The 27,520-nt window shown below is 41.7% G+C and overlaps 1 protein-coding gene across 1 annotated transcript in view; it reads left to right on the top strand.

Annotated features, from left to right (window-relative positions):
• Positions 1-27,520, top strand: part of daam2 (dishevelled associated activator of morphogenesis 2) — a 90,152-nt gene that overhangs the window by 26,732 nt on the left and 35,900 nt on the right. The window contains exons 3-5 of the mRNA XM_059352732.1: positions 2,324-2,413; positions 16,985-17,059; positions 21,839-21,933. Coding sequence (XP_059208715.1) covers positions 2,324-2,413; positions 16,985-17,059; positions 21,839-21,933 — 260 coding nt within the window. The remainder of the gene's footprint in view (positions 1-2,323; positions 2,414-16,984; positions 17,060-21,838; positions 21,934-27,520) is intronic.

The raw sequence follows: 27,520 nt of genomic DNA, 5'->3' as shown, positions 1-27,520 counted from the left end.
TCAATCAAACATTCAGTGAAATCTCCAGATACATTAGCCCACCCTGCCACTCCTTTCCTGTTTTCCTGTTCTTGCTACTTTGCCATTATCCTATTCATGCACCTTAAATCTTATGTAAAGGCCTTATGTAAGCCTATCAATTTCTAAATGGAATCCTAGAAAAAAACAAACTTCCTCAGCGAGCATACCTGCTCCCTTCAACTGTTGAACCTGCATTTCTCAGACACCTAAATCCTCATTTTCATAGCTGACGTATATCCTGCGCTCATATAACTCTCCTCTGTCTAAGACCTTACTGTACCATGAGAGAGAGAGAGCTCAGCTGCCAGGTTCAGCTCCCATCTGGTTCAAATCCAGGGGTCTCATTCTCACTGATTTCCCCACCAGCTCCATGTATCAGCTCCTCCAAACAGCAGCAGCTTGGACAGCAAGGGCTTTGACCCGGTGACCAGGCGACATGCCAGAGACGAGCTGGCTTCTCAGCCTCGGTTTCTAAGCCTGGGGATGTGGAGAGAGGATCCAACCCAAAGCTGAAATCTGTAAAGACTGAACGATGGAGTGTCAGGGGTTAGATGTTTAGCAGACACATGACGGCTTGTTTTTCACAATCCAGTGTGTGGAGCCACGAGTAACAGCACCGTGTATTTTTTTTTATAGCAGGTAACGTAGACTCTGGATGATGAGCTCTGGCTGTGAGTCACAATTCATCATTGAATTCACGCTGCTGAGATGAAAAAGGCTTTGACCAAAAATTTCTATAGCTCCTTTGTGGTTTCTATCTGTATTAGACCCCCTTGAAGTTCACACCCTTCAGATTTTTCCTCTTTTTTTGCCAAAGCCACAATAATGCTGCTGCTGGTTATCCCATTGAAAAGACTGGGTGAGAGATGATGTCATTCTTCATAGTGTCGGATACTTGGAATGTGGGCCACCTCAGCCTACTCCGTCCAGCTGAATGGATGAAAACAAACCCAGTGAATCTACTGGGCTGGCTTTAAGGGGCCCCACCTCTGGCACTGGTAGCCATCTTCACTTTGGGGGGCCCGGGAGGCCCGGCACTTCTGGCTGACGTCATGGTAGCAAAACCATTATGATGAGATTAGTTTGAGCTTCAGCACAAAGCCCTGGCGCTGTAGCATCTCATCCTCTCCTCTTTTTTTTTTGTGCTTATCCATTTCCAGAACCACACAGCCCCTCTTCTCTTTCTTCCTCTCCTCCCTCCATCTCTCTGCTTCTCCCCTCAACCCAAATGTATCCTTCTCTCTTTTCCAAGACTTTATTTTTCCTCCCTGGCACACAGAGACTCATTTCCTGGTCTCATATGCATTTCAAAAGGTGCAGGAGGCTCCGTGTACCAAACTGAAGAATTGAGCAAAGCAGCAGGGTGAATATTAAAACACTTCTCTGTGGTCTGGAGACCAGTTCTCTGTCAGACAGGGGGAAGGGTGGACAATCAAAAGTCACTGTGTAAACTCAACTCACTCACTGATCTGCAGTCACTGATAAAATGTTTTGCTCTGTATTGTTCCAGGGGTAATAAAACAATGGGGATTGTATCCTGAGGAATGGGTTGGTCATATTCAACCATTCAGTGTCCCAGTTAATGCTTTAAATGGTGTTTGACTCTTGTTTTCATTGTAAGACTTTTTCGTAATGATGGTTCATTCTGCAATTAACTTAATTAAGTATATGTTGTTGCATATTATATGTTGCTATTTTTCTGTGATTGGAAGGAGCACACTTCTGTTCTGCTCAGAAACCCTCTTAGAGTTAATATACCTATGAAAGCCACATATCTTCTGAATGCTCTACGTCTCGTGTTTGTGGTGGCAAAATTTCATGATGCTGTGATTATCTTAGAGGTCACAGCAGGTCTTTTTACAGCAAAGTCGAGTGTAATAAATGTTCCTGTTGCAATAAAATGGGACAATTATTGCTTATTGAATCCAGTCTCAGCTGTCCAATGATACCCAATTTATACAAACTGCATGTGCCCAAAGAACCCAATTTATTCTGATATCTTGAGGTCAGAGGTCAAAGAACCCCTTTGTCAGTTTTTTCCTCTCTAAAATTCACCACAGCATTAATTTCCCTTCTTGACAAAAAAATCATAACATGGTTGGTACCAATGGATTCCTTAGATTTTGTAGTTTCATATGATACTAGTATGTTCACTGAGCCTCTGAGGTCATATGGCGGGACGTTGGAACTCAAAGGGTTTGAGGAAATCTTTCCCATCCTAATGCTTATTCATTTCATGGGTTTGTGTTGTGGTTCTAAAATGAATACTGTGTGAATAAAACATTGGCCCTTGTTGTTTCAGGATGAACTGGACCTGACGGATAAGAACAGGGAGGCCATGTTCGCTCTGCCAGATGAGAAAAAATGGCAGATCTACTGCAGCAAGAAGAAGGTGAGTGGGTCTGTGCTGTGCTTTACTGTACACCAGCTCTAATCTGCGGCTGGCCCTCAGTTGACTGGCTGCCTGAAGCCACAGGTTAGAGCTGAACTGTCAGCAATGAATGTTATTGAAAGGCAGAACTCATTTTGAATCAGTTCAGCCACACAGTCAGCCCCCTTTCCAGCTCCTCATTTCTGCACTGATGTAAACATGTGCACGTATTATTCCTTCTATGTCACAATATTTTCCGTATGTGGAATACTGTACATGCAACATTATGTACATGTAAACAACACAAATGCACTGTTTTAACAGCCTCAATCTCCACTACTCCCTCCCCACGTTGGAGCGAGCAATTTTCTTGCTGTTTAAGAATTGTCAACATACCATGGGAGCACTAGAACATTCTGGTTAGCCCTCTCATTCACCCCTCTCCCCGCGCCAAAACATCCCTCGTTCTCCTCATACCCTTCAGCTTGTCTCTCCACAACAACTCTGCTCTCACTTTGTGGTCAAATATCCAGCAGGAAATGACATTGTGCTCAAAAAAAAAAAGGGGAATTCGGCCCCCCTCTCTCGCTCAATAGCAAATTGAATAAATAGTCATAAACCGTCCCCTGTGTCTCTTTGCTAATTTGTTTTTTGGCTGAGGGTTTTTATGTTGGAAGCGGGACGAGGATCGGGGCCCCTCCTTTTCTCTTTCCATGGCATGCAGGCTCAGCTTAGCTGATATGATAGGCTCTGACAACCTTTTTAAAAAGGAGTAAACACACTCCACTTGGTGTGTGTGTGCATGCGTGTGTATGCACCTGCATGTGTAAAAGTTTGTACTTGTATTCAGGCCAGTATTGAGTTACTTGGAAAAAGAAGAGCAGTGGAATTGTGGTGTGTTTAGAGGGATGTCAAGGCGAGGATGGAAGCTGGAGCACCACACCAGTTTACAATGAAATGCAATATGGGTAAAAATAATACAAGAGGAGGATGTAATCTTTCTTCTAATACATTATGATAACCATCGGGCTTGCTGTGTGCTTTTCCATTTGAATACATTGAATAATATCAAAGGGGATTGAATTGTTGGCAGAATGTGCATTTGCACACGTGAACCCACATAAAAGGCACAAGTTCAATAATACTCCAATATCAGTTATTCAATATCTCACTGAAGCAACCACAGACGTTTATGAGGACCCTTTGTTCTGCAGTAGGAGGCAGTGGAAACCCAATTTGGCACCGGCCCGGGCACATTGGAAGCAAAGTGGTTTGCAGTGCGCGCCTAAGCCGGGTTCAGAGGTAGGATATATTAGTTTGTCGTTGCTGCCCCATCTCTCCAAAGTCAGAAATCATTTCCTCTGTGAGGCTAAAGTGAAAAAAAACAGCCGTGTGTCCAGGCCAGGAAACGGAGAGCAAACCGGGGTAACAGTGCACAGCGGAAAGCCGGAGGAAAAACCAAACAAACCCCTCATTCATGGATAGAGGCGGCGTAATGGAGAATACGAAAAAAAAAACCCACAACAACTGGCGTGCATTATCGGAAAATTACCTGCATGTCTGTGTGTGAATATGCAGGCAGGAAAGCGTGGTCTTCACGTGCACACACCCACACAGACATGCACAAGCATTTATGTAGGAAAAGATGCAGGTTATTCAGACATAACCCACACACACAAAAGTGCCCTGTGTTCCTGAGAATTACAGCATGACAGTGATTCTGAATGGAGAGCGGAGGACGGCAGAATTTCTCTCAGCCGTTCCTGTCAGCGGCAAACACTGGTTCCCTTGTTTCCTCCAGCCAAGCGACGGCTCCAGTTGTTGTGGTTAGATAACTCTTGGAGGGAGCTACTGAGGGCACGACAAGGGGACAAACTAACTTTGTTCACCTGCGGCACAAACCGGCCAACACACCTACCGCAAGCCACTTGAGCTTTTCCAGTTCCACTTCTTCACTGTCCAGTGGAAACCACAAATATAATTATTTTTATGTTTTCACATAACCTGAGGTAGTAAATGTTTGTGGTTACTACTTTTGTGTCTTTATTATGCAATCAAACAGAACACGTTTGAGAATAAAACTTTCCAAATCAGAATAAAAACATTTATTTGCAAGGAAACTATTGACGACAAAATGCATTATTGTGGATCAAAAACTTTTATTTGCAAATCCAAAAATATAACAAATTACATCCACGCTGAATGATGTAAGACACGTCTCTACTAGCCAGTCTCAATCCGAACTTTGCAACATAATTTATTTGTAGCCTCAAGCACAACGTCATGCAGCCTGGTAACATACCTATGATGAGTGAGCGACTAGCTAATTAAGCTAAGCTAGGTGGTTAACACATTACAATATCACCGATTGATCAACAAAAACTCTAAAAGTCAGTGTTACCAAGCTGTCCTTCTGATCAAGTCTGGCCAACAGAGACAAGTCTGACATCTTTCAGCGTAGGTCCAACCTACGAGTTTGAGCTCCACAGCAAGCTGAAGTTATGTATTTGCAAACATAACTTTTTGATCAACCTTTTAATCACAAATTTATTTTACTTGCAATAAAAAACATCTTTTGATAGCAGTGTGGTAGGTTTGCTCTCACATCTATTCTGTTTGATTGACTCAAAATGAACCTTATAAGTACTGAAGAAACAAAATCCACTTATCCACAATTGGTCAAAATTTCCAATACAGACCTTCAATTAGAACTGCAAAGACATGTTTTGTTGATGGCTTCCCTGCATCTTCATCGAAGCGTAGAAAGTGTTAACTCAAAATAAATTAATTTCGAACCACTAGGGGGCAGAGGAACGTGAGCTGACACACCCATTATTCTTATAAAGTTGTTACAGCAAATATGTTTACAAACCATGACCACAGAGTAACGTGTCCAATTGGAGTTGGGTTTTTGGCCACCTGATTAAATTAAGTCCATTATCCACTGCCTTCACACTGGTTTGGTCTCCAGAAGTCCTGAGAAAAACAGCGAGTTATATTGCTTGCTAGTTGTAGACTTTCTTCTCATACAAGTTGCTAATTGTTTCTGTCTACTGTTTGTTGTTATGCAGGTAGCGTGCAGTGGTTTTATTAGGACTTGGTTGGTAAAAGTGCCTGCTCTTGGAAACAGTGTTGATGAGCTGTGAGACAAAATCCTACATTAACTGGTCCTCCTGTGCAAAAAACTATGAGCCTAAAGAGGCTAAAAAAGCTCCACAGAGCTGCAAGAGCTATTCACTGTTAATTTAAAAATACTGATTAAACTTTAACAGTGATTTTCAGAAAATAAGTAGCTTAATGTTCACGAGCTGAGTGAATGAAATGAACAAAAACAGCAACAACTCAAGATCTAAATTAAAAATTATGCAAAAGTAGCTGTTTTTCAGTCCGGAGTGACGTAAGGGAATTAGTGTAAATATGGTCTCTGTGTACCATGACTAACTCGAACATCTTGCCTTCAGGCTTTACATAAGCTAACTGTATCTGCACCTCTGATCTCAGATGCCCAGTCAGCCACAGCCAGCGGTGTGTGTGCATGTGTGTGCATGTGTGTGCATGCATGTGCGTGCGTGATTGTGTGTGGAGATGAAAGGGTGGACTTCATCGTTAACTGGCCTGAGAATGACGGGATGGCTTGTATACAGGTTTAGTGCACAAGAGAAACAGAGATGGCATGAGTAAATGTGTGTATAGCAATTCTGCCTGAGAGTGAGGGTGGTTGCATGTGTGTGTATCCTTGTTTTTCTTCTTTTTTTTTCCAGCATGACTCGCGTCCAGCAGCCTCCAGGTAGAGAACACGATGTTACATCTAATAGCTCCTGATAATCGCTCAGTGCTGGGAGCCAAACAAGGTCTCCTGACTCCCATTAGTAGTGCTGCACTGACACACACACACACTTACACACTGTGTTTTCCACCCATGAACACACAATATGGCCCTTTTATTAGTGTCAAAATACAGACAAAACCTAGCATTGAGCCATTTTCTACTGTCCTAAATTTCCACCCAAAAGAGGATTTCTATAGAGCATCAGCTTTCTAAAATCATCAAACCACGTGTTCTCTTTATCAGATGCTTAACACGCTGATGGTACCGCACGCTACCCTCTCCTAACGTGGCAGCAGCTTATGTCTTCACTTAATATCCACATGCGCTCTATCCCTAAACTAATGTGACCTGAGGCAAATATTTCTGCTCGAGCATGTGCTAAAACGTGTGTGTAATGTTAGCTACCTGTAAGAGGCGGGGAGCGTTACATAATCTTCCAGAATTCAATATCCTGTCCATTTCCTGCCTCGCTAGGTGAGACTTTATATCCCGGCTTCCATAGATAAATATTCCCCGCAGAGAGATTGGCTCTTTGGAATGTTGGACAATCCCCCTCGTTGCGCAGACGGGAATGTATTGTGGGGACAGCTGGAACACAGAGTGCAACAAAAACATTGAATTATATGTACTGAAATGACAGCTAATGTATCCCAGTATCTTGATGCATGCAATAGACAGATTTTAGCTTCATGATTAAGCCGGATAATACTTTGTTTTCCAATTGATCTGCAGCTACTACACCAAATACAAATTCTTATTTCCAGCATGTTTTTTATTTTATTTCTTGTTGTATGCAATATCTGCAAACTGGGCTTTTGTTTTTTCATTTAAATGCAGTCTTTCGCAGTCCCCTCCTTTTATTTATGAAGTGGTCTTTAAATATATAGTAGTCCATTCAATACTGAGCCCCCACGTTACATTCAGGGTCCCCCCGGGCCTCTCTGAGCACATGGGAACAGGAGTGTGAGGCGCCTGACGAGCACTCCCGATTGCCAGAGAAACTGGAGAACACGTGGAAACATGTTAGCATGTCACTGAGAGCCGATGTATAGATTCTGGCCCGTCTGAGACACAGGGAAAGTTGGACTACACTACGAAGGGCCAAATTGTCTGCCAAAGCCATAAGACTGGAAAACATGAAAGATAAAATGTGTTGTTGTCAGATCTATGTTGTACAGATGACAGTAACATGCGTAGGGGTGTATGTATGCAGCAGGGTAGGGCTGCACCATATTGGTAACGAATTACATTTAAAAAAAAAATTCTGCAATATACAGTACTGTGCAAAAGTGTTAGGCAGGTAGGGCTGGGCGATATGGACCAAAAGTATATCATATCCCGATATATTTAGGCTGAACATCGATATACGATATATATCCCGATATTTAAATCGCAAAGTGAGAGCAAATGTTCAGTCAAAGCCAAATATGACATGTCACAAGTAGTTTTATTGAAACTGTTTATTTAAGTGAGCATAAATACTGTACAACAGGAGTACCTTTTTTTTCCTTCTTTTTTTTAAATCAAAGCTCCATAAAGTGCACATTTAGATAAAAAGATATGTTAAAAATAGCCTATGAAATAAAATACGCCAATCTTTTTCTGAAATAAATATATTTATATGAGAAAAGAATAATTATTGAAAGCATTCTTATTTAACATCATTTTTTCACACCTGCCCATGTTGTGATATGATAAACATATGACTTAAATAGAATTAATCTTTTCAGAATTAGTTAGTGAAGTGAATCTGCAAAGAAAAAAATGATAGTAAAGCTGAAAAATTAAGAATGTGAACCATCCTGTTGCATGGACCACATTTAACACAAAAATCACCACGCCAGATGACATTCAGCAGAGGTTTGGGAAAAAATCGATACAGCATAGTATTGCGATATTTTGCAATTATAATATCGATCCATGGCTGTCAAGTACCGATATTTAGCGTACTGACGGCCTGTCAGTATTTTCACCGTTTTTTCCGCAGGCCGTAGTGGGCTCACTTTTAGGAATATACTTGAGATACTGGCATCATATCAAACTAGAAGATCTAAGTAATCTATAGGCACCATATCAGGATATCGTGTCGGGAAGTTGTCGTAATAACGCTGCAAAATTAGGCTTTTTTTTTATGTTCCAAAAAAATTCAGAGCAGTGAAGCTTAACGTTGAGTAAATGCTGCAGTTGATGTCATCCATACATTGATATCAGTTCAGTTTGACTGAATATTTTGTTGGTCAGTTTGTGGGTTTGACTCATTGTGGATAAATAAAAAGACTGAAGTTAGATGAATACACTGAGAATTTTCTCTTATTTGACAAAACAATTCTTGATTGAATTTAATGTTGTGGACACAAAATGCAGTTAAATCGCAATATATTGTATCGCAATACTCACCATATCACAAAATGCTTAAAATCGCAATAATATCGTATCGTGACTCAAGTTTCGGGATAAAAGCGTATCATGGGGCCTCTAATGGTCACTCTCCAGATGTGTGACTATAGACTTATGCGGTAAAAAAAGTGACAGAATTAAATGCACACCTTCAATGTGACCAGTGCACATACACACATGGCAATATCAATGCTTTAAAGATGTATAGCGTGCAGCCTTACAACAGGGTCATGAAGTTAGTAGTGACCTGAAATCAGCACAGCAGCTTGTTTCATGGTGTAATTCCTCTTCACCCTCCTCCCCTGCTCGTCTTGTGAAATTGAGTGAACATTTTAGAGTCAAGCTAACAGCAGAAAGCTCCCATGACACTTCAAAGACTTTTAACTGCGGCCAACTGAGTATTTGGACTTTCTACCTCCCGTCGTTCCTGAAACCTTGACTGGAAATGTATATGCACATAGGTTTCTTACAATCTGTGAGCTCAATCATCATTGTCAGTCAAATCTTTTTAGGAGGTTTGAAATCTTGAAGGCGACTTGTTGCCGGACAGCAGGGGAGCTGAAATATGTAATTTCATCTACTCTTTCAACAGGTGCCTCTGCAAACGCAACAGCCTGCCAAACACAAGGGGAAATATTCTCAAACTCTGGCTTTATTCAATTTTTTGGCTCTTCGGAGAAACAATATACCCCTCAACAGATGGTTGTAACAAGAGGAACACCTTACAGAAATATACCTGATACACTGCTGGGTAGGGTGCATCAAAAAACCCAATTCTTGAATTTTGATATGGCTGGGTGCTAAAAGTGTTCCAATATATGTAGAAACAACACATGCAAAATATTTTCCCAGTACATGATGATTTAGGGGTGCCACCACACATCTGTTTTGGTTGGATAAAGTGGTTAACAGTGCTCAATGGTCGCCATGGAGATCTGAGGTAAACAATACTAGAGCTCAAGAAAACTGAGGTAATCTTTCTGTGTTGGGTATGTATTATTACATATAACCATCATATCTGTAGTTGTGTCTTTGTATACTTATTTATCATAAGTCATTTAAGTCATATTTATAGGTATTTGGTGCTCATTACATCTAGCTAACATTAGCTAGCAACAGTTTGCTAACCACAGTTAGCTATCTATCTACCACAGACCAGTACTCCTATCACATCATCACAGACCAGTACTCCTATCACATGATCACAGACCAGTACTCCTATCACATCATCACAGACCAGTACTCCTATCACATCATCACAGACCAGTACTACCATCACATCACCACAGACCAGTACTCCTATCACATCATCACAGACCAGTACTACCATCACATTACCACAGACCAGTACTACTATCACATGACCACAGACCAGTACTACTATCACATGACCACAGACCAGTACTCCTATCACATTACCACAGACCAGTACTCCTATCACATCATCACAGACCAGTACTACCATCACATCACCACAGACCAGTACTACTATCACATTACCACAGACTAGTACTACTATCACATCACCACAGACCAGTACTACTATCACATGACCACAGACCAGTACTACTATCACATCACCACAGACCAGTACTACTATCACATCACCACAGACCAGTACTACCATCACATCACCACAGACCAGTACTACCATCACATCACCACAGACCAGTACTCCTATCACATCACCACAGACCAGTACTACCATCACATCACCACAGACCAGTACTACTATCACATCACCACAGACCAGTACTACCATCACATCACCACAGACCAGTACTACTATCACATCACCACAGACCAGTACTCCTATCACATTACCACAGACCAGTACTCTTATCACATGATCACAGACCAGTACTCCTATCACATCACCACAGACCAGTACTCCTATCACATTACCACAGACCAGTACTCCTATCACATCACCACAGACCAGTACTACCATCACATCACCACAGACCAGTACTACTATCACATCACCACAGACCAGTACTACCATCACATCACCACAGACCAGTACTACTATCACATCACCACAGACCAGTACTCCTATCACATTACCACAGACCAGTACTCTTATCACATCATCACAGACCAGTACTCCTATCACATCACCACAGACCAGTACTCCTATCACATTACCACAGACCAGTACTCCTATCACATCACCACAGACCAGTACTACCATCACATCACCACAGACCAGTACTACTATCACATCACCACAGACCAGTACTACCATCACATCACCACAGACCAGTACTACTATCACATCACCACAGACCAGTACTCCTATCACATTACCACAGACCAGTACTCCTATCACATCACCACAGACCAGTACTCCTATCACATGATCACAGACCAGTACTCCTATCACATCATCACAGACCAGTACTCCTATCACATTAACACAGACCAGTACTCCTATCACATCACCACAGACCAGTACTCCTATCACATTATCACAGACCAGTACTCCTATCACATCACCACAGACCAGTACTCCTATCACATGATCACAGACCAGTACTCCTATCACATGATCACAGACCAGTACTCCTATCACATGATCACAGACCAGTACTCCTATCACATCACCACAGACCAGTACTCCTATCACATCACCACAGACCAGTACTCCTATCACATCACCACAGACCAGTACTCCTATCACATGATCACAGACCAGTACTCCTATCACATGATCACAGACCAGTACTCCTATCACATGATCACAGACCAGTACTCCTATCACATCACCACAGACCAGTACTCCTATCACATCACCACAGACCAGTACTCCTATCACATCACCACAGACCAGTACTCCTATCACATCACCACAGACCAGTACTCCTATCACATCATAGACTAGAGGCGGCTGTGGCTCAGTTGGTAGTGCAATCGCCCACTGATTGGAATGTTGGTGATTCGATCCCTGACCATGGCAGCCACATGTCAAAGTATCCTTGGGCAAGATACTGAACCCCAAAAGGCCCACGATGCTGCGTTCATCAGTGAATGAACTCCCAATGGTGGCAGGTGGCACTAGTGTGAATGGGTGAATGAATGCGCCATCTGTAGTGCAAAGCACTTTGGATAAAATCTCTATATAAGTGCAGTCCATCCATGTACACTACTACTATCACATGACTATATAGTTCTGCAGGCAGTTGAGCATGACCAACCAACAACAGCCAATTATTGCTATTGCAAATGCAAGCTAATCCCTGAATAGGACGGTTACTCTTGGGTGGCGGGTGGGGAGACATATCTGGGGGGATACGCACTGGCTAGGTTCAGAGGTCAGGTTCCATTTCCTCTCTCTTTCTCCCTGGTGATGTTGTTCAGTGGAGCAGACTCTGGCACAAGTTTAGTTAGTGTCAGCTCTTACCATTAGGCCCTGTTAGTTGCCAATGAGTTAGCCACTAGAGAGGGTGTCTCAGTAACGCCCCTTGTGTTAAGCAATAAAGTCAATTAAACTTTATATGTGTGTCCAACATCCATCACTGCTACACAAAATTCAGGGTAAGGCCATGTGAACATGTCCCATTGACCTCCATTCATTTCATCTATTGGACAAATGAATGGAGAATCTTGAAAGTTGAATTCTGGGAAATGCCCTAGTTGACCAAAGGGCAAACAAACAACTTTTACTTTGATAACCCTATAGAACATGTTACTGTATAAAAGTTCACTGTACTCAACATTTCCAGGTCAACCTTTTGGCAATTAGACCAAAAATTGCACATTTTTTGAAATTTCACCAAAGTTCATGTGTTAGGTGGCACCCCTAAATCTCAATGGAATTCCTCAAAACTTTGCAAAAGCCATTTTTATGTTAAGTGGAACAAAATGCAATGTCAGCCAAATTGATATTTTGAAATTAAAAATTCCCATTCAAATTTGATGCACCCTACTGCTGGGGATTCCTGTCCTCTTTCGCTTGCTGCAACCTGGATTGTAAATCATATTTAATGTCACCAGACGTGAGGAATGCACAGTGTAGTGTAAGTGTGTAATTGCTGTAATGGAACGATGGGGTTGACCTGAAACTGTCGCAGCGGAGCACACGACTTGAATGTGGAGAGAGGACCAGAAGCAGAGGAGCACTAGGTGTATATTTGTTGAATGCTATCATACAAATGTGCAGGCAAACTTTCCCTTGCATGCTGTTTGCACTTTTCATTTATAACAAAAGGCTCCACTCCCTGCAGTCTGGATTCTTATCACGAGGTTTTAATACCAGTCATCAACTGTGATTAACTCCCAAAATGGTTTGATCAAGAAAGCAGCACACATGAACAGACTTACCATCACTTCAGCCTTTAAGAAATCCCATTAAAAGGGTAATTATTCAGGAAGTGTAAGGACGGATATATAGCGAGGACCCCCAAAACAAAGCCTGTGTTGAAATGTGTCCCCAAACAAGCTGGAAATTACAGTATTTACTCCGGCTCGTGAAACTGCCAGAGTAAATGTTGCATTGGACTGGACATGTTTTTGAGGGCGTGTCGGCGGCTGTAAATGTGCCGACGGGCCAGAGAGAGGCAGTTAAGTTGTTAATCTCAGCGTCAGAATCTGTCTGGCATCGCGTCCCGAGCGTGTCAGCAGTATAGTGGAAACGACGGCCAGCTTGAAAACACAAGCTGAGCAGTACAGTGAGTTCTATTGTTTTGTTTTAGCTCTTTAGCTTGAGCTGAAACGCTGGCACAGAGCGCTGTAGATTAGAAACAGTGCAGTGGTCATACCGAAGACTGGAATCCACACTTATGCTCCAACCCAAAATGCTCTGCTTCAGTGTATATGATCCATAAATCAGTGGGTTTGCTGTTTCTGCAGCTCATTGGGTTTCTGAGGGTTTTGTGTCTCAAGACAATCAATACAGTCTTGTCCCAGAATGGAGTTTGTCTGGCTTAATTAACAGAGAAGGTCATTTTCTTGTAACTGTGTGCTGCCACCATGACAATACTGAAGTAATATGGTAGAAATGAAGGGATTAGACAGCATAAAATATTAATTTTCAATATCAAGAAGGAACAAAGAGAGAATGATGAGCCTTTGCTGCAGCATAGATGTCCTTGTAGTACATTAAGTTGTTAAAGTATTTGAGTGAGAGTTATGCAAGCTGTCAGAAAGCTTAGTTTGCCCCTGATAGCTGCAACAAAGTTTAAGCCTTGTTATTATACCATTATCAGACTTTTTTTTTTTTTGAGGGCTTGAATCATCCAGTATCTTTCACTTGAGCCTGATTGAAATGGGATTTTTGAGACAAATACCTATTTTAGAGGGGAAATATTCACTGGTAACTTTTATTTTGTTATATGATTTTTATTTATTTATACAGGCTAAAAAATAATTTTCGACTTATTTTTTCAGTATTTTTTAATATCCTCAAGAATATCGTTATCGCAAAAATACCCTGAAATATCGTGATAATCTTTTAGGGCCATATCGCCCACCCCTAATTATAACAACCAATTCTAGAAATAGTCACTGAGAAAACAAGTTAATAAAATGGCTGAATGAAGAATAACACGAATGGCTAAATAAACATCAGTACTGGACAGGGGAAAAAAAGAATTAAAAAAACTCCTATATAAACATTAGTACTGGATGGAAAAAATGAATGAAAATAAAATAAATAGCTGAATAAACATCAGTACTGGACATAAAAATAAAAATGAATAAATACGCTGATACTGATGTGTGACTGTGATTGGCTTATATCGGCCAATATTAGCCAATCACAGGGTTTAATCTTTCCCTTTCTTTCCGTAGATAGTCATCTTTTCCATCATTATTCATCGTACAACGGGGAAATTTCCAGTATCACAGCAGCAAAGTAAATAGGAAGATAGAGAGGAGCTCCAATAAAAATAACAATAAATAGTAAACAAGAAGTATAAACTAGAAAAATAAGAAAGGTATTAACAATTAATCAAGTAAAAAATATATTAAAAAGCATTAACTATTTACAATTTTAACAAGTAATGAAAAAGAAATATGAAAAGTACAATCAATTTAAACAAAAGGAAAATTACATTTAATGAACATTATATACAAATTACGGCCTGACATTTCAGTTGGTGGATCCAGCTGACTGAATGTTAACTGAATAATAATAAGTGTATCCTAACTCAGACTATCTGCTCCTCTGTGGGGGTGTGAACCTCTAATGACAGGAGTGTTTGTGTTATTGCAGTAGCAGTCAATAAGTAACATACCAAGAGGAATACAAAGTATTTGGAACCCTGCGGTCACTCATGGCCCTGCCTTTACACCACAATTATAGAAAAAAGAGGCATATTTTGAATTCCCTCTTAATTTTTGGATCAAGTAAAATGCTTGACATATGTTGATATTTAAATCCGGCCAAGAATCGCTCTCCTATCGCGCAAAACGATCCAATTTAGCATGAATGTGGCATCCTGTTAGTTTCCAACTCTCGCTGACGTGCACACAGTAACAAGAACAACAACAATGCTGCAGCAGTGCTCTGAGCCCCGGCTAAACAATACCAGATGTGGACAAGGAACATGGTCTCTGTATTCCCCTGTGCCTTGGTTGCTCGTGGCATCACGCTTCCTCGGATTGGCCAGGACAAATTGATCTCAGACAGAGCTATTTGAAAACTATTGTGGAGTGCACTTTGTTCCTCAAGGCAGTTCTATCTCTCTCTCTCTCTCTCTCTCTCTCTCTCTCTCTCTCTCTCTCTCTCTCTCTCTCTCTCTCTCTCTCTCTTCATGCAATAAAAGCTAAGACAAGTGAGATGTTGTGACCCAGTTACTGCAGACTGGAATGCCTGATCCATTTAGTCTTCAGTGGATGTTGAATATGCAGCTGAGCAAAGGTAGAAAGTGGAAGAAAGAAACCAGGAGAGTAGAACTGTCTGAAAATAATGTGCAGAGAGAGAGTGTAGTGCTGACAGTCAGCCTGATTTTGTTCATCACATTTCAGTCAGGTTTTGGACATAATGGATATCACATTGATGATTTTACTAGGTTAAAATGATCGAAATTGGCCTGATGGTGCCTCTAGTGAAAAGGTCAAAGGGTCACCATAAACATAGGATCTATCTTGTGAGGTTTTTTAGCTATCTTGTCATGGAGAAGCCTCAATGAAGGACCACTTTATTTTCCAGGAAAATGCTCCAGGAAATGTGACCATAATCATAAGTACTCATGTGAGTGCTGCAAAGTTACCCACAATGCTCTGTCGGTCTGTCGGTCTCCCCTCACCTTGCACAGCAGTTGGATTCTCGTGACATCACGCCAGAAGCGCTGGATCTCATGTCACGCAAATTCATTTTCTGAGTTCTGTGAGGAGCTACTCGGTGTTTATGGCCACATGTAGAGGTGACTGTTTGTTCATGTTCAAAAAAACAATGCCCGCTTCTAAAGAGCTTAATGCTGTAACAGCATCAGTTATATCTGAACCGGAAAGTATTTCTTCAATAAAAGAAGAGCTGAGAGCAGCCGAGTAGTTTCAGCATGAACGGTGTGTGACAGTGATAGACAGATGGTTGATCCAATCACCTGCTAGATATTTTTTGAAAGTATCTGCCCTTTTCCAAGCAGTTTCTAATGAGGGCTTCTCAACAAACCAGCAACAAACCAGGTTACATTTCCTCTGGTTAGAGAAAGAACCATCATGCTGCCTCGTTAGCCTGCTGCCAGTATTAATTTCATTACATGATGTTCATCAACAAGCCAAGAAGAAGAGAAAGAAGAAGAGGAAGAGGAAGAGGAAGAAGAAGAAGAAGAAGAAGAAATGGAATAAGAATAAGAAGTGGAATAAGAAAAAGGAGAATAGATGACAATGGCGCTATTATGATGCTAACTGCACCAATATAAACATGCAATACCTCTCTCTCTCTCTCTCTCTCTCTCTCTCTCTCTCTCTCTCTCTCTCTCTCTCTCTCTCTCTCTCTCTCTCTCTCTCTCTCTCTCTCTCTCTCTCTCTCTCTCTCTCTCTCTCTCTCCCTCTCTCTCCCTCTCTCTCTCTCTCTCTCACACACACATGCATACACTCTGTTTACACCACTGGCGCCACATAGCGCAGTCCGTCTCTGCTCTTCAGTCCTGACAATTGTGCTACTATAAACTGAGTGGTTAAAGTAAAACGAAATGACGTCTTCTCTCCGAACAACAAACAAAAAAACTCCCCAGAAAACACCTAAACAATGGCAGGCTGAACAAATGGACTGAAAGTCTGGAGCAAGAATGTAAACACATGTTCCAGGGTTGCATCACCATGTTTGTAAAAGTCGTGCAGGTTTCTGTTTCCCTGATTTACTCGCTCTTACCCATGAAGCTGATTTTAAAATGACTCAATGTGTCTTTGTGTCCATGCAGGAACAAGAGGACCCCAACAAGCTGGCCACCAGCTGGCCCGACTACTACATTGACCGCATCAACTCCATGGCTGCTGTAAGTCACACACATCTCCCTCTATTGAAACATCCCAGATACTGCTTCCAAACTTTCATATTACATTATAACTCACTCACTGACTGCTGCTCCTACTGTACGAGGTCACTGTTCACTCAAGCATTCTTTCCTAGACTTCTCTCTCTTGGCTCACTTTTTATCGTCTCCCTGCTGACTGCATGACCCCATTCCTTCGCCGTGACCCCAGCATTCACACACACTGTGATGACAAACAGGCCATTTAGATACTCAGCAGTTCAGTCAGCAGGAGCGTATGTCAAAGACACGGAGCAAAGCCAGGATGACAATATTCATTATTTTCGAGCCAGTATGGCTGCCAGTAAAAACAGCATGATAACATTACAAAAACTGTCTTCTACCATTATCTCAGTATCATTTTAAGCACCACTGCTGGCCTGGGAGTTGTATTATTTGATTGTACAATTGACCACGGACCAGTTTAGGCTGGTGACCTCTGACCCTAATGTGGACAACAAGTTGCCCCCCCGAATGTTTGGAGAGCATAAAACGTGACATTTTAAGAGGGGCTCTTTAAGGATGACATGCAAACATGAAATTTAGAGACTAGCAAGTCATTGGTGGAGACAGTCTCCAGCCTCAGTGGACCTTTCAGCATTCCATTAGGTTTTTTTTATTTCATCCAGCCAAGCAGACCAACACTTAATACATTTACAAGTCTTTCCAGGCCATGGATCAGATAAAGTCTTCAACCATAACTTCAACAGACCACCATAAACACAGGGCCAAAAAGTAATGGCATTTAATATCTGTTTATTGCCATGTTGTTTGTTTTTCTGGCAAACACGCATATAGCAACAAGCCATGTTGCTATTTTTACAGCTGTTTTTGTTTACCGGCTCCACTCAGGGGACCAGAATGAGCTAGTTTTTGAATGGTACCTGAGCTTAGTGTTGAAGTCTGGAGAAACAATTTTACTGTCATACTGCTAAAGGTTCAGACAGCACGCGCACACACGCACACAGACATGCACAGTATTTTAAGTGTAGTCGAGAGAAAGTGCTGATTTGTGAGATGCCAAGAATTTAAAATCCACCAGGGCTGCAGCGGTGCCTCTGTGCTATTAGGTGTCAGACTTATGTTTCAGACTTTCTTTTACTTTTTTACTATATCTACTGCAAAACAACCTGAGTCTGTAAGTCATTTGTAAGTAGTCTGCAGTATATCTCAACAGTTTCATAAAACACATTTGCCAGTGTGATGTCATTTTTGTGTTCACTTGCTTCACACATTTTCTAGAAAGTCAAATAATTGCACTAATACTGGGGGGAAAAAATATTCATATTGTAATCAAAAGGAAATAACATCAACGCCAGAATTGCTTTAAGAAGATTAAAAGTTTATGACTCTATAATAGATGCAATAACTTGTTGAGAAAGGTATTTTACAGTCTACAGTCCCCCTTTTGCATAAGCAATCTCTTGTTCAAACACCACTTTAGCTCAGTCTCCCTTATTCGCCATAACTTGACCAATTTCCTCCCCTTCCTGAATCATTTCTTCACTCCCACTATCAATCTTCTATTTTCTCCTCCACCGTGCCCCAGACAGCCTCTCGACACGAGCATGCTTTAACATTCGGAGGTTTTCTGCTCGTCTGTGACTTCATGTCTTGGCTCCCAGGCGAGCTCACCAGGGGCAGCCCTTCTACAGTAGCTGAGTTACTGGATGAGCTCATTTTCACATTGCCGCCCTGAGAGATTACTGTACAACCAGCATCTTGATGTTCATTCAGAAAACCATGTCAGAGCCCTGAGGTTGTTTGCTGGCTGCAGAATGATAATTCAAGCGTTCACGTGACTCTGGAGCCTTGCTCTATCCAAGATAGCGTGCTGATCTTCAGAGCTCCCGTCTGGACAGGATCTCTGCAGATAAACAGAAAAGGAGATTCAGCACAGAGGCAAGGGGATGGGCCTCTGATATGCCAATGATGTGACTCAAATGACTCAAATCAGCATTACACGCTGCTTTCAAGTCTGACATTAAGAGTTTTTCCTGTAAAGTGATTTCAGTTTTTTTTTGTTTTTTTTTTAACTCTGCAGTTCAATGATTGAAGCTTGTTTTTACTCTTATGCATCTATACAATTGTCCTAAATTGTTACCTTAGTGGACAAAATGTCATAAAACCTGCCATACAAACTTTTTTTTAGGTATTTATTCATTTTTGGAGTAACAACCCTTTAAGTTTGTTTTCAGAATGCAACTTTTGTTTTTTTTATGAAAAAGAAATGAGTATAGTCAAATTTATGATTTGGCCAAATCCTATTTTTGATCAAAAAATTGGAAATCAAATGCTCATTTGATCGATTTTCAATTTTAGAATTATAATTGTGACCTCTAGAAACTAGTACTCACCTGAGTGAAGCCTCAGAAGCCTTGAAGCCTGATTTATTGAGTTTCAATGGGGACATTACTGTTTGTAATGGTCTGAGTTTCGCATGTCTTACTCTACTCCTTTACTTATCATAGAAGCTTGAAGTTTAAACTTCCAAAATAAAAGAAAAACCCTCACACGCTTACCAAATTCAATGCCAAATGCATGAACAAACCATTGTTTGCTGTCCGTCTGTTTTTGTTCACTCACCACTCACTGAACTATGTCTTAGTTTTTGTTGACATTCTATGTTAAAATACCACTTTAAATTTTATCAGTACTTTCGTAAAACTTTAACAAAGTAACAAAGCTTCTGTTTCAGGGAGTTATTTCTAGTTTACAAGCTACATTGCTTAGCTGTGACGTTAACGACATGATTGCTAACAAACTAACTGGCACTTGAACTATAACTCAAACTGTAACTGTTTAAACAAAGCTCCTAATTGTTCCTGTTTCCGATCACATCATTCCAGTCCATTTCAGCTGTTAGTTTCCACCCAGGTAGGAACAATAGGATAATAGCCAGGTTTCAGCTCGCATTTTGTTTCCTTAATTAGGTTTTGTGCCTCAGACTTTGCACGACTGTTAGAATAATGTTGTTAGCCTTCATTCATATTGAACAAATTCTTTTGACTTGGCACATCAGTGACCCACATGGTCCTTATTAAGGTTTTGATGAGCTGCACTCATCACTCACTCAGTTAACGACACGCTGACGGTCAGCTCGAAGGCATAGTTCTGGCTCTGGGGGGCATTTCCCATAATAAGGATTTAGGGAAGTACCTTCAGCTGGTTTACCAACTGCCTATAATCATATCCTTATGTGCATGTTGGCCACAGGTTTGAATGAGCTTACAAATAGCAGATGTAGGAAGGAGCCATTTGGCGAGACTCATTGACACGGTGAACTGGCTCGCAGCACGACCCAATCATCCACTCTCCCCAACACTTGTTGTGTCCAACTTCCCATTGACTATGAGCATATTCGTTTAGAGAAACAGGAGCCAGAGCCTTCACTTCTTGGCACAGAGTCCACGAACCATCTGGACTTGAGGCTAAGTCGACACGATGGATGTTTTGACTGCACTGTTTCTAGATTAAACAGTTTCACACGCTGGACAGACCGGAGCTGTTGTTGGGTAGTCAAACATTAGGGTCAAGCTTCACTTAGCGATGCAGGTACTGTCTGTCCAAAATGTCCCATCTTGCTTTGGAATATTTGCACACAACTGTGACCTGCACGGCTTCTTTTTTTTTAAGGGTTTAAGGACCGGAAAAAAAGGGTCACATTCAAGCTAAAAAAAAATAAATTCAGGCAAATTAATGGGCAGCCACTGTGGCTAGCTTACTCCACTGCTAAACACACACTGTTTGAACCTTAGCACTTGGCAGTGAGCTGCCTTGGATAAAGCCCGGAGAGGCTAAACAGAAGCCCTGTGGCCCTGACTAATGGGAGCACAGCAGCTCTTTGATGTTTCTGAGGAGAGCCTTCAAGTGATGCAGAAATGAATTAACACTACCACTGTGTTTTTTAGTTTTTTAATATCATTTGTTGTAACCTTGATTGGAGCTAATTGACCGCGTGACTTGTTTTGTCATGTTGTGTAACTTCAGCTCTTTAAAAGGAAAACAACATTGGAAGATGGTGCTAATAATGAGACTTTCGGACCAATTGAAACATATTTAAACACATTTATTTTGAAAGAGGAAGTAATATGTCCTGTTGCTGTTTTATGGCTGCCAAATTAAGATAAACATTATGGGGTTGATCCATTAGAAACAATGAGTAAAAGTGAAAAATACTGACGTCTTGTGAGCAGATAGCTTGCCCCATACCACCTGCTTTCAAGCCAAAATTCAGCAACAACACTAAGGGTGTTTCCACTACAGTCCAATACCCAGAATGAGGCGGGTCTCACTCGCTGAAATGCCCCTAATTTCTTAAGGAGCCGCGGGCCGGGTAAGAACAGTCCAGTCTTCAAATTGCTAATAGGCTAACAGTTAGCTCTGTAGCAGTACAGTGTGTATGTGCTGCTGCTACAGGAGGTGTTCACTTAGCGATCTCTGTTTGTTTACAACAAGCACTGGACAGTCTGTGCACAGTAAGCGATGCTGGTTAATTCACAATCTCTATGTTTATGATCAGCGGAGACGCTGTGCATAATTCGCCATGCGGCTTTGTTTATGATCAGCTGCTGACGTTGTGCACGGTCACTAAGCAATTACGGGACAATCGAAAACCATACGTGAGCGGACATTTGAGAGGGCGTGGCCTGAGACTTTCCCGGTGGCCACTCTTCCCCCTAAAGGAAACGCGGCTAATGAGCTATTTTTCTGTCCTCATTTCATTTTTCACGATTCCTGCAGATGCAGACCCTGTTTGCCTTTGATGAGGAGGAAATGGCAATGAGGAACAAGGTGGTGGAAGATCTAAAGACAGCACTCCGGACTCAACCAATGAGGTGAGTAGATCTCTCCGTCCAACTAAACCGTGACCTTTTCCTCTGCTGCAGGCAGCACGGAGCCCAGTTCTCCTTCAAGTCATGCATTACTGCTTTTGGACATGTAGCTGTAATGCCACACATATCAAAACCACTTAATAATGTAACATGAAAAGATTTACTTTCTGAGTTGAATTACAGTTTAAAAAAATGCTTTTTTAATAACCTCCAAGTAAAATACACCCAATGAATAATATTTTAAGAATGACCCTCCCTTCCCCTGACATGCTCATCAGCAGCTGTGAGGCCTCACTCATCACCACAAAGAAACATTCAAGGCCACTGGGCAGCCCACTTATACAAACGTCCTCCCCTCTCCCCATCAGCAGCTCCTTTAAAGCCGTCCATCAGCCTGTGCCACTTGTATGATGCAGTGGTCTGCACCAAAGCGGGTGTTGACTTTTCTCAAGGGGAGCTATGAAGTGACGGACTTAATGTGCAGAGTGACAAAAACCCAGGGCAGCCTAAGTGTCTGGGTCATGTCTGGGTTGTGTGCGTGTGTGTTTGTTGGTCAAGTATGTGTATGTATGGTTGTGTTGGTATGGGTATCCTTACCACTTTAACTTGGAGCAAGACTGGTAAGCAGCTGCTGGAGTCCAAATGCATGGCAGGAAGTTGTTCTGCCAATTAAAAAGTAGCTTGAAATTAGTGCAAGAACTATATATCTGTCGGCTAATATTAACCGGCTGATATTAGCCTGTCATAGATCCATTGTTATCTATCGGTATGGGCATATATGTTGTCCATATGCACTGATATGAAAACTTTTACAGAACATATAATGCAGAGAACAATCCCTGAGTTATATTTACTGTAGATGAGGGGGAAAAATGTGGGATACACTCATTAAATCTGATTTATTACCTAAACCTGCTTTGATGCTTCTGTCACCCACTCCAGATGGGGACTAGTAGCACATGTGCAGTGTAACTGAACTATGGAAACATTCATGGTGAGGAAAGAAAGTCCCAATTAGTAGAATCATGACATTTATGTTGCTATCTGCCATTGCAGTAAAGCATATATACGCAGAGACAGCATATCATAAAACGCTGCCAGATAATTGTGGTGCTGAAAAGTCAGTAAGAAACTGAATTATTTTAATTACACACGCAGACTTTGGGACTATTTTTCTTTAGTTGAGGTGACAGTCTGCAGAAAAACGCTAAAAACATGAGTTATTTCTACTGAATACAACTTATTTCATTTTTGAATTTGGACAGTTCAAACGTTTTACCAATGACTCCCAAAATGAAATATATGATCTATATGTTTTTATTTAAAATTGTAAAATTGTCACAGTTTTAAACATGTTAACCTTGTATCTAACCTGGTAAAGGTTTGGCATTAAAAGTACTTGGTTAGCTTTAGGAAAAAAGACAGCTTTTGTGTAAAACTAAGTACATTTGCTACTAATGTAAGTACCTGATGTAGTTATGTAGGTGACGTAGTTACATACATGACGTGAGAAGTCAAGGGACGAAAAGTTTTTTCCTCAACACAATTGAACCTAACTTCCTTCGCAACAAGACATGGTTGGTACCAGTGGATACCTTCAGTCTATCTTCACTGTTGCCTTAAAACTAAGTAACAACAAACTTAAATATGGGTTGTATAAACTGCCTGCACACACAACCATTACAGGGCTTTTTAGTTTTGTTGAGGCTGGTCTCTGAACTACCTAGTTTCAGTTGCACTGTTGCAGGTGTTCTGCCACTCTTTTGTTTCTCTATTACTCATTAACTCCTCGCATTATATTCAAGTGTACTTTATTAACCTCATCAGAAGTGGCTGCAATGACTCAATTAACACTGTTCACTATTGCACCTGCACCCATGCTGTTCACAGAGTGAGTTATTGCCCATTACCTCACAGATGTTTTATGTACTTTAGCAGTGACGCGGGGAGCAGGTGTGTCCCACAGAATATGGGTGTTCAGGGAAAAGTCTGGGCTGTGTCTTAATGTCCCACAAAGTCTCGCCTTTGTGACAAATGGGACAAAAAAAGACCACTTTCTGCTTGTTGTCTGGGGGAACTGTTTGGTTTACCGTGGCCTTGATGTGTGTAATGTATGTCTTTATGGCAGCATTTTGTGAGACATGGTTTTCTGTCCATAGCCGGCTTTGATTCATGCCTGCCTTTGGGTGACTGCCTGAAATGGCCTCCCTCCCCCCCTCCCTCCCTCTGGCATTTCAGAGAGGCAGCTGGGTCTGGTTGTGAAGAGGTGCCCTTGTGCCCTCAGCCCGCTCTGCAGGGCCACAGGACACAAACACATGGTGGGCATGCGGGGTGCCAGGCAGAGCGCACAAAAGCAGCACATTGTCAGCAAGCTACCCACTGTTGTCACTTTCCCTCACAGGCTGATTATATGCCTTGAAAACAGTGAGGTGACGTGTTTGGGTCATATGTTCTGTATCGTAAATGGAATGTGTTATTAACACCGGGAAAACAGTTATTTAAAGGTGTATAGCCTGAGCCCTTATACTCAAATTTTTTTTATTTTTCTATAATTCTGTGATATTAGCCTGTGTTATGGGCATGAGATATTGCTTGACTATATGAAACATAGCTTCCCACAGTAAAAGGAGACGGGAGGCAGGTATATTTTTGCTGTGAGTGATGCTGTTGACATTGTTTTAATAGTTATAATCGTTAAACCCATTTAATGGCCCAGATGTTATTTTAAATATAAATGTGATTAATTATAAAGAGCCATAAAACTGAGACATTTTGAAATTGGCTGACTTTCTCTCATGTGAATTTATCTAATTTTCTCCGCTCACAGTTATTGCTTTGTTTACCAGCTGTCAACTGGAGCTTGGGCCATCACACTGAGGTGGTGTGCTTATAAAACTGGATCTCATATGGGGGCCAGTATGCAAATACAAACTGTTGCAGCCATGTAGGCAAATCTAATCTGCAGTCTAGAGTGTAGTTCAGTTTAACTTCCAGATATTTAAGTATTTACACTCTCTTGTACTATTTAACTGCAACAGTGATCTCTGTACACTGATGTTTATGTCCAAACTGTGTGTGCATTCCTGTATTTTAAATGGCGACGCTCCACAATCATTGTCATTTCCGTGAAGAAATGACTGTAGGATGACAGGAAATGAAGCCTTCCTGGAGGTCACTGAGGCCATTCTGGCCCAGAATGCACTGCAGTCCCAGGCTCATGTCAGTTAAACATCGCAATGTTCCCCAAGACGGCTCTTAGGACATTGTTTCTGCAAATCTCTTCCAGCAAGAATATTGACTCGAGTCGGCTGCAGCCGTTCCCCCCGCTCCTGTGTCAATAGCCCTTTGGACGATTTGCTACCACCACATGCAACTATTATCCTTCAAAACATTTTGCCGCCAGATCTCTCAAAGGTTCCGCTTAACAGAGAGTGAACTTTATATCTGTTTTTGCATATTACCAAATGGATTAGTATCACACCTTTAAAGAGTTTTGGATGGAGCGATGTTTTTGCTGCTCTCCCAGCGCAAATTTCACACCCCTTGCTACTTAGGAGGGAATTGGAAATAAATGAGGTTGGTAGATAGAGGTAGGTTTAAAGAGACTGAGCCTGCGGGTGAGGTGATTGGAATAGTAATAATAATAATAAACAGATGAGTTGCATTCTGCCCAGTGACTGAGGGGCAGGGCCAAAACAAGAAATCTAAAGGTACATGGCATGTACTGCAGCCTGTATGCCACTGCATCATGTTTTCTTACTTTTAGGCCATCCAAGAACGCACTTCATCAAAGGTACATCATCTGAACGCACATGCATATCGGCCGATGCCGATAAAGTGAAAAAACGCAAATATCGGCCCGATATGTCGGACGGCTGATATATCGTTCTACCTCTATCCTCTTCCCAACAAGTCAATATATAATACAACTATCTTCACTTTAGCCTTAAAACGAGCCCACTACAGCCCACTAAAGAAAGTGCTGGCCGGGCCAGCCCCAGGCTGTCAGATTACCAAGGGGTTAACAATAAACCAAGTCCATAAGAGCCATTCCCTCCATGCTATGATATACTATATACACTACAGATCTGCACCCTGGCTGGTGCTTTTATTGCAATCTTATGTGTGTGTATGTGTGTCAGTTTTATGTGCACTGCCATTTTTTCAGCCCTTATTTTACCACATTTATATGCCGGGCATCACATCAAGTCAGATTTATTTTGAGTGAGAGCCGTGGTGTTATCATATAACTTATCTTCCTGCAGACACCACGATCAAATAGTTTAAAGCATCACCTCTGAAGAACCTCCTGGGCCCTTGTCCACACTCTGGCCCTTTTATAGGAGAGAAACATGTGTGCATGTGTGTGTCCCCGTGCCTTGGGGTAGGTGAGTGGCTGTTTGAAGGAGACGTTAAGTGTGTGCGAATGTGGCGATTAAATGAAGGGGGCGGAAGAGAGGCAGGGAGCACATGACTGTTGAGTGTGTGTATGTGTAGCGTTTAGATAAGTTTGTATGGTTAGGCTTTGGGGCAGGAATGAACTCTTAACCGACTGTCTGCCACGCAGGGGTCGCCCACAGTTTATAAAGGCAGAATGTTGTTCCTGAGCAGCTAAAACCTCAAAAAGTCCACTTGGTTGGAATGAATTTCTGAATGTAAATTTGAACATCTGGATTAGTTTTCCTGCAGATTTAGAATAGTGTCTGGCTAAGGGATTTTACGCTTTTTATGATGCTGCTAACGGACACTGACAATCATTTGATAATGCTTTTTTTAAAAATTAGGTATCTTATTTATTCCAATGTGTGGCTAACCTAATGTTACCTTTGACCTTCCTTGGCCTCGACTCAACACACACTGTCACTTTTGTTTAGTCTCGTCCCATTCCAAGTTATATTCCTCCCTTTCTTTTGTCTGTCTGAAGAACTTAATGTGTGTGTGTGGCTGGCTCGGCTTCAGTATTGTTCAGCTCTGCCTGAGCTCATATTGTATGCAGCAGTTGTCGAGCTCTCGCCGTCTTGAACGTAACCCCAGCGGCTTTTCAAGTATGCAGCGGTTCTTCCAAAAACAAAAAAGGCTTGCACGCCACTCGGCTGAGCGTGAATGTCAGCGGCTCCAAAGTCAGAGGAGATGGGATCCATTGATTCAAGCGCTCACTGGAGAAAAAAAAAGATGAAGGGGAGAGGGAGAGGCAATAGTTGGATGTCAGCTTAGTAGAAGTTACAGTGGATTAGTCACTGTTGAATGTCCTTTTTTTGTGCCTTGCATGTATGTGAAATTCTTGCATGTATGCTCCTACTTCCGGTTCTGGTGCATATATGCTTTTTATATGCGTGCAGGCTGTAGGCAAAGCAGCAGAGCGAAGCTTTGAATCCCGTCCTCCCTTTTGAACCCACACTCCAACAACAACATCTCTCACCCTCTGCTTTCCATACATTAATCACAAAGATGTTCAGCTTAATTTCTCTTCCAGTATGAAACCTCTCTGTCTCTGAGGTGGCCCCGCAGTTCACAGACAGGCGTACGACTATCGCTGCTGGCCAAAGACTTGTCACTGATACAAGATGTGTTGTTGGATCAGCTCTGCCTT

This window comes from Centropristis striata, chromosome 16 (genome assembly GCF_030273125.1).
Source record: "Centropristis striata isolate RG_2023a ecotype Rhode Island chromosome 16, C.striata_1.0, whole genome shotgun sequence".
In the NCBI taxonomy this organism is placed as follows: Eukaryota; Metazoa; Chordata; class Actinopteri; order Perciformes; family Serranidae; genus Centropristis; species Centropristis striata.
This window is presented reverse-complemented; position numbering and strand designations above follow the sequence as displayed.